The sequence below is a fragment of the Apus apus genome, chromosome 6 (assembly GCF_020740795.1).
Source record: "Apus apus isolate bApuApu2 chromosome 6, bApuApu2.pri.cur, whole genome shotgun sequence".
Classification (NCBI taxonomy): Eukaryota; Metazoa; Chordata; class Aves; order Apodiformes; family Apodidae; genus Apus; species Apus apus.
The window spans coordinates 11997422-12012777 of record NC_067287.1 but is presented as its reverse complement, the minus strand read 5'-3'; the positions used below and the strand labels follow the sequence as shown (position 1 = coordinate 12012777).

The 15356-nt window shown below is 41.3% G+C and overlaps 1 protein-coding gene across 1 annotated transcript in view; it reads left to right on the top strand.

Annotated features, from left to right (window-relative positions):
- The window catches only part of SLC49A4 (solute carrier family 49 member 4), a 71763-nt gene extending 56407 nt beyond the window's left edge, over positions 1 to 15356 (top strand). The window contains exons 8-9 of the mRNA XM_051624243.1: positions 4468 to 4650; positions 7910 to 15356. Of these exons, the coding sequence (XP_051480203.1) occupies positions 4468 to 4650; positions 7910 to 8025 (299 nt within the window). The 3' untranslated portion in view covers positions 8026 to 15356. The remainder of the gene's footprint in view (positions 1 to 4467; positions 4651 to 7909) is intronic.

Genomic DNA, 15356 nt, shown 5'->3' with positions numbered 1-15356 from the left:
TCCAATAGGCTGCTAAGAACCATTTAGATCAGTGGAAATCCTTCCATTGATTTCATTTTGGTTTGGATTGGGCTCTGCAGTTAAAAATTTAGCGATGGTGTAATTTAAAGACTAAATTGCAAAACATATTGCAGAATGTCCTTGGAAGTTCTGGGAACTTGTTTGGATATCAGAGAACTAGAGACTCCTGGTGCTGTGTTGCAGGCTCATCTAGGGACAACAAGTGCACACTGGCATTTAAATCACCTGCCTGTTAGAATTCCTAGCTTTTTTTTTTTTTTTCAGATAAAAAACAAACGAACAAACAAACAAAAAAAAACCTGGTATAAAGCTTTTGTCACAGCTTGTGGCTCGGAGAAAAGAAGGTCTATTTTCTGGAATACAGGGGTGTATTTACCATCCTGTTGCTGAAAATCTGCAGGGGATAAGAAGGAAGGATGCTTTTTCTGCTTTTTAAGCTAAGCCACTTCATCACCATTAGTCCCCGGTCAGTACCTTGCTTCATCTAACTAGTGCTGTTGTCAAGGCACATTTCATTCCTTGCCTCCTTCCAGGCCAGGAGGAGAATGAGCACTGAGGGAATAGCGTGGGTTGTGTCACACACCAAGCAGGAACATGAAACCCAGCCTGAGCCTCCTGCGGTGGCAGCTCCAGGCCATTTCTTTGCAGCAGCTGTGCTTTGGGTGGGTGTTTTGCCTTTCCTGCTCTTTTTGCAGTCCCAACCTGTGAAATAACTGCTGAATTCACACAAACATCTTTAAAATGTGACAATAATCCAAGTTGTTGAAAGGAACCCTGCTCAGTTCCAATATTTCTTGATGTCTGCAGCTGCCACTGTCTCAGGTCCACAACTTTGGGGATAGCTTCATAGGCAGTTTATTCCTTTTCTGAAGAAAAAGTGATCTCTTTTTATACTAATAGCATGACACACTTCCCCAGTTTATGCTTATCCAAGCATCCTTGTTTTAGCTTATTGGTAAATCATCTCTTTTTCTTTTCTTGCCTTTTTTTCTTTCTTTTTTTTTTTTTTTTTTTTTTTGGTCAGCGCTTTCATATTCTTATATTCATTTCTGATGACTGTCATCAATATTGTCTTAATTGAAAAAACAATTGCTGTAACTTCAGCAGTATAAAATCATGGTAATGGTTTGTGTTTGTTCAATGCAAGGTCACTGCAATGGGAAGCAAATGGTCTCCATTAGTAGGTGATGGTGTCCCTGCTACAGCAGCTGGTTGCCCATGAGCTGGAACATGAGGTGTAACATTTAATGTGTGAAATAGAAGGCAAAAACCACTTTTGAGCTCTTACTTGACTTCTTCTAACAAGTTGCTTTTCTGAAACTGCTTATCTTTGACTTTGTGTCTAGTTGACCGATAGGATTTGTGACTTAATTGCCAAGTTAATGGAATGAGCTTCTTTGTGTAGCACTCAGTAAGACCATGGATCATTTATGGAAACGGGAAATGAGAAATATTTTCCTGTCTACAATATGTACCCATTTAGGGAGAGTTTCAGATGTGTACATCTCCTCCACTTTCAGAGCTGCTTTTTGTGGTTTACCAGTTATTTATTATATAAAACGGTCATTTCCATTAGAACTTACATTGGCGTCTACTGGATGCTGTGTTCTGCTGGTCCTTTTGACTTGACATTTCTGCAAATTAATTCCACATGTATGTGTACTTACGTGTAGGCCTTGTTTGATGTGTATTACCCGAGATCTCAGCTGAGGTGTGGTCATTGCTAATTCAGCTGACAGTTGTTGGTGTGCACACAGGAGGCAGGTCATACTTTGGGGAAAACCCAAAGGTAGTGCTAAAGCTGCTTTGCTCATGGTGCTGTGGAAGTGCCAGGTGTGTGTCAGTGGGTGTATTTGCATGACAAGCTCATGAGAAAGAAGTGTCAGGGTGTCGCTTCTAAAACAGAGTTGTGCTTACTTGCTTACAGTCTAGTTTTGTTAGTGCATTTCAGTAGGTGATGAGCAATGATGAAATTCAACTAGCATGTCTTAAGCTATCAAATTTATTTTGAAAGCTTCTGTTTGTTTTATGGAAACTCTTGCACCTGCTGTGTCCACTAAAATTTGAGGTCTTGATCTTTTAAGTGGCTGCTAATCTTAGATTTATTTTTTGCCTTCACCTTAAGTTTCTGGAAATTATATGTCTATAGAGAGTCTCTCTGTTTGGATCTGTTTGGAAGCATGTGATTCCCCTTTCCTGGCTGTTGCTGTTGATGGAAGGGGTTTCCTTCTTCCTGCAGATGTTTTCCCTCTGGCACTCTCTGTGCACAGCTCCAATTTTGATGATGATCATTGTGGTATTCAGCAGCTTCAGAACCATTTCTGCTGTGAGTTTCTGGTACAGAATTACAGCTGGCTGTCATCTTCTTTTCTTTGGGGAGACTCTTGAAAATTTTCTTAAGAAGTTCCAAGTAGTTATCTATAGATATCTTCAACTGAGTGTCACGACGGGCACGTGTTCATTTGTCTTCAGAGGTTCTTCTGTTTTATTTACATGTTGGTTTCTCAAGCCAACATAAACATTTCAAATAGCTGAATGTGTTTGGATTTGCTGACTACACCTGATAGCAGTTAGAGACAGTGAGAGCAAAATGCAGTAGTGTTTGAGATGAACGGGAGTTCAAAGTGAGGTTTGTGAAATTGTAAATACTGGTGAGGACTAGCAGCAAAAAAAATGTATGGATCTTGTAACTGGCAAATCAGTTATTCAGTTTTAGCTAGAAGAGCCCATTAGGAAGAACATCCTAATACTGTTTTGTTTTTGGTTTTTTCCCTTCCTCCTCGGCAAATCTTGAATATACTTTATATCAATTTCTTTAATTCTGCAGTTTAGAATAAGAGAATTTCAGAGTTGGCAAAGTTACCATGGTTTGTTCTTTTCTTTTTTTCCTAACAACTCAGAACATTCTGGCATATTAAAAAAAAAAAAAAGTGGGAATCAGTTGTCTCTCCTGAAGTTGTGCCATCCATATAATCTTTCTGGCTGGGACTTCTGTCCTCATTTTTCTGTCCAGGCAAATCCTCTGTGGAGAAAGAAATATGTCTTTGTGCCTCAGAAGCAAACCACATCAAACAGAGGATCTGATAGATAGCCTTTCCTGCTTCTTAATGCCTTTATCTCTTTTCCATGATTCTCCATATTTTAAGAAACAGTGGCATTCATTTATTTATTTTTTTAAGCTGGAAGTTTCCTGCTTCCTAACAGTTTCTCAACTGAAAGCTTGAGCAATACTTAACAGAAGATGGAGCAGACCTCTCCCCTTCTAAGACAGAACAATGTAAATTAAACTGAAAATGCAGTTCCTCTTTTATTGAAACATATAAATCTATATGAAAAAAAGTTCTCTAAGGATTTTTTTACCATTCCTCAGTGAAAAGATGCTTTTAATAAATAATGTCCCTATGACTTGGTAACACTTTTGTATCTGAAAATTTTTTCCTTTATGTTTTCTTGTCATGTTGGTGGAAACTTCAGAAATGATTGCAGACATTTTTCCCCCCCCTGCCAAGCCTTCTAATAGTTTTCTTATACTTCCTACTTGATCAATAACTTCAGATTGTTGAGTCTGCAGGCCAGAAAATCTTCCCTTTTCCAAGACGGTACTTAGCAGACTTAAATTTCTAAGCAGGCATTACATTATTTTGAAGTTTTGGGGTTTTTTTTCAGAAGTGTAGTAGGTTAATTAATAGATAATATGGGCATATTAAGCATCTCTATTAAGATGTTAAGCACTGTAAAGTATTTGACAGAATCATAGAACAAAACATTTGAGGGTACTGAAGAAATATCTGTATTCTTCTGTTGATTTATCCAAGAAAAATAATTTGTTGTACAGCAGTGAATAATCTTCGTTATCAAATATGTCCTGTTCCTGCCAGGCACTGGGTGCCCTTCATTTCCTTTTGAAGCCAAAAGGGATTCAGTATGTTGCAGCTCAGGCCGTGCTGAATACTAATGTTCTGATATCTGGTAGATCATTAGTATTTACTTGTAAAATGGAAGCAAAATTAGTTTTGACCTTTAGAGCTAAGTCAAAAGGTTAATCCATGTCCATTTCCCATGTAGTGCATGAATTGCTCCCTGTCCTAATTGTCTATAGGACAATAGTTTCTGTTAATTTCAGAGGTAAATCAAACCATTGGTGCTGTTCTGCATTCATAATTTTGTTATGTTTGTTTTTCTTACAAGTGAATTCCAAATCCCTGGATGTGTCTCCTGGTTTCTGTTAAAAAATAAATAAATTCCATATTTCTTTATTTTTATTTTCCAATTCTGTGCATGCATTCTGCCTAAAACCAGTGGGATGTGAAAAGCTTTATGATACCCTGAGGATAAAAATAAGTTTCTGCATTTTTTGGTTACTTAAGTATTAGTATTCTTGGCAGCTCAGAATAGGAGGGAAAAATACCGGCGTGAAATTAATAACTATTTCTGTTTCTGTTGTAGCTACACTGTACACATCCTGCATTTTGTTGGGGATATTCCTCAACAGCAGTGTACCAATATTCTTTGAGCTCTTCGTGGAGACAGTCTACCCGGTTCCAGAAGGAATTACCTGCGGAGTTGTCACCTTTTTGAGTAATGTCTTTATGGGAGTGCTTTTGTTTTTCCTCACATTTTACCATACAGGTAAGAAATATAAGCTGCTTTGAAAATGTATTTCTCCATGAAGACATATCCTTGTCAGTAACATCAGGATTTGCACGTACAATTTCTGTTCATAATGAAAAGTCTGAATCCCTCTGTCTAGCAGCAAGGCAGAACTTTAGTTGTTCTTTTCTGTTCTGCTAATAAAAATGAAATGCTTTAGTGCAAGATGTATGTAGTCATATTCCGCTTAGAATTTGCTGTAGCCAGAAACACACTGTGGTCATATTTTTATAAAGGTCTGGGTAATGTGATCATTAATAAGGTTTGTATCCAAGGGTGTTAAAAGCCACAGTAAAGCTAATCCAGCCTCATGCTTTGGGCTGTAACTGTCTTGCCCAGGAGGAGCAGAGCAGAAATGCCCCATTTGTGCTCAGATCCACTGAGTGGCTGGATGCACCATTGCAGGCTGAAGAGCAGCTCCTGACCACTGCCCAGAGATGGAATATTCGTTCCTCTAGATAATCCAGTGGCCTAAGCAGGCACAACAGTGGGTTGCTTGATGTTTTCATCAACTTCTCATCTCTCAAGTATTATTTGCTTCTTTATAACTCATAATTGTAACTTCCAACTTGCTGTTTAGTAGACTAAATTACATATTATTACTCTAAGCTGTGAAGTAAGAACCATCTTACTTTTAAAGGGAAGTGTTTTTTATTAATGGTTTTCAAAGATGCAGATTTTTTATTTGTATTTTGTTGTTCTTTGCTTCACAATGCAGGATTTGTAAAGCAATATTTTACTTTGGCTTTGACAGCACTAGAAATTGTGAGGTTTTATATATTACCAGGAAATAATGTGCTTCTGAAAATGTTGTGTTTTATAACCCAGAGGAGACTGACAAATTTCAGAATGAATTGTGCTTGAAATTATGAAGGTTACAGCTAGGGACAAATTTCCAGTATGGTTTGTGTGTCTTTCTGCCAGGGAATCACAAGCAGGTTGACAGCCCCATTCCAAATTGTGGTCTATGAACACAGGCTGAGAGAAATTATGGGTTGTTTTTGTGATACTGACATTGAACTGTTGTAAAATCTGGATTCTGTCCCTGCTAGCCTCAAGTAGCGTGATACTCAATCTTTACATTTTAAAGAATGCTTTATAATTAATATTAATTGGTGTGAACTCTTGGTATTTCCAACATTTATGCCTCAGCTGAAAAGATTATGCAGAATATTTGAAGAATTTTTTAAGCGTTTTTCAGAGTAACAATCCAGTGTTTGGGTTTACTTAATAATTGAGGCTGGGGATAGTGTCTCACTTCTGACTGAAGCATCCTGATAAGGAGAACTCATTCCCTCATAATAGGGTATTTGGAGCCATTTTTTGTCTCTAGTATTTCCTGCCTGAGGAAGTATCAGTAAATGCCAGTAAGAACAAACCTGAAGTTAGTATATCCACACACTTGGAATATTTTCCCTATTTCTTCAAAGGAAAAATAAATTAAGAAGTAAGTGGTGCTTAGGACACCTCGTTCTTCAAGATGCAGTTTCACAAATGATCAAAAGTACAAGAGTGCATGTGGTCACTGGGGGGGGATCAATGCCAGTGGGTGCTATTGGCTCCTTTGATTTAAAAATCCTTGAGAAGCTAGATAATGATCTTAAACATCTGTCTTTCATTTGATTCAAATCCATCTTCTAATGGCATTTAAGAAGCTTACAGAGAAATCAGAACTCAGTCAAATTCATCTTGTTCCCTTGGTCTTGTGTTTTGGCCAAGTAATCTTCCAGTAGTTTTATTTCTGGTTTCTCTCTTTTTCTCCTCACCCTCTGGTGTTGCAAAGGCTGTGACAGAGCCAAGCCCTGAAAACTTCCCAGTGCATTGAAGATTCTGGACCAGCTGGCACAGTGGAGATGTAAAGCTGGGCCCAGCTGAGCTAGTGCTGTGCCCCGAGACCCAGAGCCACAGCCTCTGGATTTGTTTTCCTTTGCCTTTTCTGCAGGGACTTCCAAGGGATAAACAAAAGCAAACTTGACCTTTAGCTTCAGGTGATCAATGTGTTACTGTGCATCGCCGGTGCTACCACAAAGTCTGGATTGCAAAAGGCATGAAGGATTCACAAGTTAAATTTGGTCTTTTAGGATATTTGGATTAAAGTCCATTTAATCCAATTAAGCAAAAGTATTGTTTCATAAAAAATAATAAGAAGAAAGCATTTACCTGTTGACTTCTGGCATCACATAACGTGGTCTTCTCCAAGCCTAGGAAAATTTTCCGAAGGTTTTAAGAGGTTTACTGCTAAAACAAATCTGTAAGGGTTTTGGTGAATGAGAGAAGGTGTTGTTGAAGGTTTTTGGAAGGTTGGTCTTTTAGGCTGACTTAAACTTTGCATTGTGTAATATAAATTATAGATTTAAGAAAGTAAAAGCACTGAAGTATTGATTTTTATTAGCTCAAAATTTGAGGGAGAGCTTAGATTCTGTAAAAATAACTAAATAATAATAACAATAAAGGCAACTTTAGAAAAGTGAAACACCAACTCCAGTAAAATTACTGTTTCTTCAGTAAACTGACAGATTTACAAAAAAGGAAAGTGTGGTGCACTTTTTAAAAAGTAACACTGAATAAAACTGCTAATTAGTAGTGAAGTATCAGATGTGGAACACAGGCAGGCTTTTACGAGCAGTACATTACGGCTGACAGCTAAAAAGAGGCTTCAGAGGAGCTGTTTGTGCAACTACTTTTAAACATAATTGATTGTACTACTCCCAAGTTTCTTCTGAGCAATTGGTTTTCCCTCCTCAAACCGTGCAGCAGGTTTGATTGAAAATCAAATCCTACTTCTTACGCTTTTAATTTGTTTTAGTTTTCAATCCATAGAAATCAAAGAACTAATGTGTTAGAGTCTTCAGAAGTGGTTTATTCTCCATTAGCAATGATAGATTCCTTCCTCCCCTCCCCCCGCCCCGATATTTTCTTCATTGGCAGGTTGAATAAGGAGGATTAACGTTAGCTGGAGGCACTGGTGTGTGTATATATGTAAATATATAGATGCATACACACATTTTATGTGTATATATATGTGTGTGGACATATAAAAAGAAAACTTTATTTATGCATAGGGTGTCCAGGGAGACATCTCATGCACCACGCTAGCCCGCTGTTGATCAAGAGCTATCAGGATTTTGCTCAGAACACAGCAGTTTCCTTCAGACCCACCCTCAGTCGGTGTTTTGGTCACTTTAAACACAGAATGTGTTCAATGACTCTGAGGTTGTGTCTGTTTTCTGCTTTACAGAGTTTTCCTGGTTCAATTGGTGCCTGCCAGGCTCCTGTCTGCTCAGCCTGCTCCTCATCCTCTGCTTCCGCGAGTCCTACGACAGACTCTATCTCGACGTTGTCGTCTCTGTGTGACACCACCAGGCTCATGAGGGGTTGGAAGAGACTGGAAGTCAGCTTTGCAGTCTGCACATCTGCCTGGATTTGCACAGCTGAACAGTGAAAAAACAAAGAAATTCCAAGACCTTTTTTTTTTTTTTTTTTTTTGGTGGCTTTATTAGAGCGGGTGAGGGACAGGCTGTTCTTTACGTTCAAGACCCCCTTGATTTGTGATAAACGTGGAACTTGAGTGGTGCTAATGATGCTGAAATGCACAAAGAACAGATCTGAGGTACAGGCCCCAGTGCCAGAGCTGGGGCTCTCTATTTAAAAGGCTGTTGATGTAGCAGTGGGGTGTACAGCTCTGTGTGTGTGTGTGTGTGTCCCGACTCACGGTTATACACACTGGGGTACCAAGCATATTTGGAGTCTTCTGTGAGAATAGAAAGAGTGAATAATCTTAACAAAAGGAAAAAAAAAAAAAAAGACAAAAGGAAAAAAATATCTTTTTTGTTATAGATCTCTCTTTTAAATTGGTAGTCACATATAATAAATGTCCATTGAACAGTTAAGCTAAAACCATTTGGTGCTGGTACACTACATTTACATTCTAATAATGTAATTTCTGATATAAGACACTGGTACCAGGGGTTTTAGCCATACTAAATATCCCAGGCAGTCCTTGCAGTGTTGTTAGAGATGTTTGTTGTCACTCTGGAGCACAGGTAATGATAGCTTTAGCTGCCACTGAAACCCGACTTGCACCTGCAGTCACCTCTGAAATACCACCATGGTTCTTTCTCTCCTGAATACAGAGCATCTGTGGTATCTCAGAAGTTTACTGGAGGGTCTCTCTTGGTACATGTTGCTGTTTTAAAGGCCACCACTGTGTCACTTTCTCACCCCCTGTCTCCAGTACTGCCTTTTTTACTGTGAAGACCTGTTTGTGCCACTGAGTACTGTGGGTATGGATGTCCCAGTCCTACTAGTTCTCTTCTGATACTCGAAGTTGTGTGTGGTTTTTAGGATTAATTTATGATAGAGGGTGCCTAAACAACACTGTTAACCCAGGTTTTTAAAATCACTGTTTCCTAAAAAGACATCTTTCTAGTTGATGAGGTGCCCTGATGGCGAAATGACAATGAGAAGTATCTCCTGAGTTTTGGCATGACATGGGAAATATAATGCCAGCTCTTTTTATGAGTACTGATTTGTGGTCTTTCTGGCCCTTACTTGAACATAAATATTAAAGACACTTTAAATAGTTTTTTAACTCAATTTTAAATCTGCTAATAATTTCTTAATTATATACTTAAGGTTTCAGTTCAGCATCAGTTACAGTATTTCCATGTGTGTGTGCTTTGTGTTAGGGGTGTGGGTGTGTGTGTCTGCGTGCGTATTTATATCTATGTATACACAAATAAAACTTATATATACACATTTTATATATAAGTTACACGAGGGTATGTGTTTACATAGGTTTATTTTAAGTAATCATGTCTCTGGATGGTGGGATCTGTAACTAAACCAGTCGCTGCCGTGGATGGGAACCCATGCATAGGCTGTGGGTGACGTGATTTTTTTTCAGGGGGTGAGTGATTTCCTACCGTAGCAATTGTGCCGCAGGGGATGTGTGTGGGGTTCTGCATCCATGGAAGTCTGGATCAGACACCCTTTGCTCCTGTGCAGGACTCTGCTCTGCCACCCTGGGGTGACACCAACACTGCTGAATAAACCCTGAACTGAGCGCTGCCGTTCAGGCGCCGATCCCTTCCTTCTGTCTGCTCTCCTTTTGCAGAGAACATGCCACTGATTCCTTCAACTCAGGAGTGTATCTACGCAGTAAAATAAAACAAGCTGTTTCCTGCTTTTATTTTTTCAGAGCAATGGATGTATTTACTGCAGTGACAGAAAATTGACTTAGCTCGTTTTCTGTCTTGAAGCAGGCTCTTTGTAGGCGATGGAGCAAACCTCTGCTGGGATAACCAAATCAATCTAACCAGCACGTTCAGGACTGCTGGCATCATCCTCTTGCCATTTTTCAGATGAATGGCATTAACTGTCCAACTTCTTTTTACTATGTTCTAGTGCCTGGAACAGTTTCAGTATCCAGTAGCTGCTGCTACCTATTGTCTTCTGAAACCAAGGATTGCTTGCCAAGAGTCTGAGGGGAGTTGCATTGTCATGGCAGAATTGCAAGCTTGGGTGGCTCTTCAGAGCTCTGCTTCTGCAATTTACTGTTGCTGCATTAAGATTAAAATAGCACAGTTCAGGCACTGTCCTGAGTGACAGAGATTTCTAATATTTTCACTGTCTTGACCTGTTTTAAGATGGAGAAGCACTTCAGACAGTATTCAGACTATAACCTGTTCTGCCTCTGTTCCAGAAAGCACTGAGCAACTCAAAATACTTTGTCAGTGCTGCCAGATGCAGCAGAGGAGAAGAGTCAACATCCTCCTACAGTCAGAGGAGAGGAGTCAACATCTTGTTTTAAACCCTGTTGATTGTTTCTCTGAGTGGGTGTGCATTGCTCATTGCTCTCCTGAACTTTTATGCTTTGGTAGAAGTCTGTCTGTCTTGAGCATTCAAGTGTGTGGTCTTAATTACAGCGCTTGATGCCCCTGCACCAGAATAGACATGTTCTCCAGAGCAGAGTGGCTCTACTGGAGCCTTGCGCCTGTGGGCACCATTCTTCAGTGTTCCCAGCAAGTCTGATGGAAATCTGCTTGAATGAAAACCAAAGGATTGCTCCCAAGTTACTTTAAGTTGTGCAGGACACTGCTGCGTTCCATACACACCATGTTCAGGCTTTAGGATTGTATTAGTTTAGCAAGTCTGGGTCAGGACAGAGGTGAGGCTTGCAAATGTGCTCACTAAGATCTTGGAAAAATATTTTATCCTCTCTGCCCAGCAGCACAGAATCCCCCTCTGGAGAAGCAGTCCATTTCATGCCAGTAACCCACCTGAACCTGTGGGAATATTTTTTTGGATACGGGTCATCACTAAGTCCGCCTTTGGGTTTATTGAGGGTTTGAGCTGTAGGGATAACTGCACTTTATTGGAAATTAGATTTTGAGACCACAGGGAGAGCTCTAAGCAATGTTGATCCAGTTAGCAGAAGTGCAGAACAGGCTTCACTTACCCTTTCTTTATTAATTAAAGTTCTAAGTATCTCTGTAACTTCTGAGTCAGCAACAATTGGGTATTTTATATCTAAATAAGACATTACCTTGCACTGCCACAAAGTAGCTGGCTTTGGCTGCTGCTTGGCCTTTTGACTTGCAAGCAGAGGAAGGTGCCCTGGGAAGTTAAGATATTTGCTTCTTTTTAACGTCCATAAGTTCACAGCCCTGAGGAACATGTTTTTTTCCCAGCAGTGCAGAGCCCCCTAAAACATAAATGACTGTGCTGTGTTTTATATTGAAGATGCTAGGAAGGATGCTCTGTAGTGATGGCTGTCTCTTAATAGTTCTTCATTTTAAGTATGGGCTGCTCCTCAGGTTTCTGCTTGGCTGAGAAGCTGTGTAGCTGTGTTTGCTTTCATGTAAGGTCGGGGTTCGCAAATGGAGGCTCCACTTCCAGCTCTGTCTCTTCACTGCATTAATTTCTTTTGGATTCCTTTGCCTTCCCATGTGGCCACCTGCCCCCCCTGAGCTGGAGTCTGTGCAGGAGGTATGGAGAGGAGCTTCTGTGTTCCCAAGCCAGTTTTAGAGGGATGGGTTGGCTGACCACCTACTTCATATGCTTAAAAAGAGTGGAGTTTAGAAAATTGTGCAAGCTGGAAGAAAGTGCAGGCCCGAAGGATTGTTCACATATGTGAACTGATAGTCTGCTATGAGCAGAGTATAATTTGCCTGAAAACTGTAATTTTAGCTCCCACAGTGTCCTGGTTTGAGCCAGGATGAAGCCACTTTTACTGATTTCTTGATTTTTTTCCTTCAGTAAGCTAGGACTGATAACGCTGGAATGTTTGAGTTATTGCCAGGTCTCCAAGGTAGAGCTGTGGAAAGACATTGCAGCTATAGGGGCCAAACTGACAGGCATGGCAGGGATTCAGGTTCCCAGCATCATGGAATTATTCCCAAGCATCTGACAGAGCTGAAATGAATGGAAGAAGGATGCCTTTAATCTTGGAGTGGGTTGGAAAAGTCCAGGCTGCATTGGTGTTTGTACTGGTAACTCCAGGGAGTGCCAGGCTGAGGAAGAGAGTAAGGGAGGGGGGATCTCCAGAGGGCATTTCCACAATGAAAGACTGCATTGAGCTCATCAAATCCATACAAAATTGAAAGTTTTGTGATGACAGGGATGTTAAGGCCTGGCTTGTTCTACTGTAAACTTAACAAATGACTGTGTAGCCTTATACTGTAATCTAAATAAGCTGGATTGATTGATATGCATATATTGGCTGCTTCAAGAAAGAGAAGTGCTATTTAATTGTGAGGACAGACTGAAATATTAATAGGAATTACACAGTTTGCAAGTGGATATAACTGTCCTATGATGCTATGAAAGCAAGGTCTTCATTTTTCTTCTTCGTTTCTTCTACTAGGTCACTTGCAAATGTTAATAATTATCTGTGACAAATGCATTTTTATGTTTCATTAGTGTTTTGGGGCTTTATTTTAGACTAAGTTTGGATTGGGGTAATGATTTGATGAGACAACTGCTACACTTGTGTGAGAAGGTACCTCAGTGTTTGGTGTGAATTTGGTATTTGGTGTTGGTGCTGCTGTTCTCTGTGTTGTTGAACCCCTGGGGAGCAGGGCTGAGGCTGTGCCAGGAGGATGTGTGGTTGCATGAGGGGAAAGGTGACCCTGCCAACAGGAACGAGGACTTTATCAGCTTCCCTGGGGCTGGGATGTGCATCCCAGTGTTGGGGCTGGAAGGAGGAAGGGAGCATGTGTTGGAGGGAAAAGCCTTGTCTTGGTCGCTGCCTCTCTTCCAATGGAGGAACAGCCTGCAGGCTTCTGCTCTGTATGAGAGAGATGGGAAGCATCTACAGGGGCTTCCTCTGTGTCCCTGCAGCCATCGTTGGTGCCAGGGGGGCTGTGGGTGCACAGAATGGTCCAGGACCATCATTTCAGACAGCAGGGAATTGCTGCAGAGCAGGTGGCCCCAGTAAAGTCAGAAGAGGATGTCAATCTGCTTATGATTTTTGCAGTTTGTTTTTCAAGACAGATGAAACTAATGACTAGAGGAGGAAATGTAACTCAGTCCAAAGTTTTGACAAGCAAAACCAAATATTTGCACAGATGTGCTGGCTCCTGCCTTTCACTTGGGATCACAGTTGCAGCAATTGATGCCCACCAGGAGTGTGGACCCTCTCCTGCAGCCCTGACCCTCCTCCTGCTGCTTAACCTCGTGCCCAGGCTGGGGATGCAGGGGTTGGGGCAGAGGGAAGGGAATTTCTGCAGCCAGGATGCCCAGAAGGTGTGATGCTGGTGGGCAGTTGGGTTATTTGTGCAGGAGGCTTGTCTTCTACAGCCCAATTTTAGCAGGATCTCATTTTTTACTTCCTCAAGGATGAGGTTTGTTTTATGTTTGTGACACCATTTGTGCAGCAGTATCAGCCATGGATGTGGCACCTGACATAGAGGTGCTGGTTTTCCGGGGCGTGGCAAAGGCAGGTGGGACTTGGTCTCTGCAATAACAGCTTTTCCTTCCCCAGTCCCTCTCCCTGCTACCATTCCCTGACATTTCTCCACTTCCTACATCTGGAGAGGCTTGTTGGGCTCAATTCATGTCACTAAATTAAGAAAATACCAAGCACAAATCCTTTTTTTCTTTATGGGAATCTTTCCCCTTTAGGCTCAGGCCTCTTCTCCAACCTCAGTCCATCTATTTGTAAAAGCCAAAAAAGCCTCAGACCCCACATTTTCCTTTTCAGAAGGGATGTGCAGACCTGTGTGATGCTGGGATAAGCTGCACAGGGGCCTGGGGAAGGGGGTGCTGGTGTGTGAGGTGCCTCACTCTTCCCATTTCTAAAAAGGGAGGGGGACACCCCACGTACCTCCCCAGGCAGGGCCATGGTGCAACTGGGGCTGGGAAGCGCTTTGGGATCCTGTGAGGGATGGGCTGGAGCAGGGCCTGGGAAATGCCCTGTTTAATGGGCTGCATGTCCTCAGCCTTGAGACTCTGGTGGGGAACACAGCCCCTGTGTGCCTGTGCCTGGGCAGCAGAGCCTCTGGGGCACAGACAGTGTGTGCTGTGTGTCCCTCCAGCAGGACAGGGTACTTCAGCAAACTGGTGGGAAATGGTTATCTTTAGGGAAGGAATGGCCTCTTCTCACAGGTCATTAGCGACAGAACAAGAGGGAATGGCTTCAAGCTGCAACAGGGCAGGTTTAGACTGGACATTAAGAAAAAATAGTTCACAGAAAGAGTGGTCAGACACTGGAATAGGCTGCCCAGGGAGGTGGTTGAGTCACCATCCCTGGATGTGTTTAAGGGTCGTTTGGATGTGGTGTTGGTGGATACTGTTTAGGGGAGAACTTTGTAGAGTAGGGATGATGGTTGGACTCGGTGATCCCAAGGGTATTTTCCAACTGGAATGGTTCTATGATTCTATGAGAATGCTCAGAGAGCTGGTCTGCATGTGGCTGTCAGGGGCTGTGATGCTCCTGGGCTGTATCTCTGGACGCCCTGGATGAGCCATCAAAGCCATGGTGCAAAACCAGGAGTTGGCTCCTTTGCTCCTCTCCTGCCCTGACCTTTCTGCTCCCAGCAGAGCCACAGGGCATCCCCAGGGGTGGGTGGCCACTGCTGCTGCTTCCCCCCGGGACAATCCATTATTTTCCATATATATATTTTTTTCTCTGTCTGTGATATTTACTAGATTAAAATCTCTTTTTCCCCTGCCAAGTTTAACATCTTCTTCTGTGCATTTTAGAAACAAGTACTTGATAAGGTGGGAAAAACAGCTTTTATTATGTGACACACCCAACAGTTTGGGATTTTTTGAACTGTGTGAACATATGGAGAAAGAAAAGGGTTTTATGTGCTGGAGAGCATCTTTGTAAACTCTCCTCAACCTGTAAGACTGTTCAGTTTTACTGGAGTTTGTATGCATTTTACTTTCGTAATTTTTTAAGTAATTTGATAGAATTTTATTTTAGGGCAAATTCTACTTTTTGTATGCAATATTCTGATGTGATGTATTTTTATTTTTAAGAAAGAAAATATGTGGAAACCACTATATACTTGTCAGTGTAACACATCCACTGTGTCATTTCTTTTTAAAACTGGAATCTGACCATGAAGTGCGTGTTACTTGGCGTACTGGTTGTTGCACATTAAAGAGGTTACTCAGATGTGCTGCCATCACTGTTCATTAATTAAAAAGAAAAATAAATGCAGGGAAATAGTTTA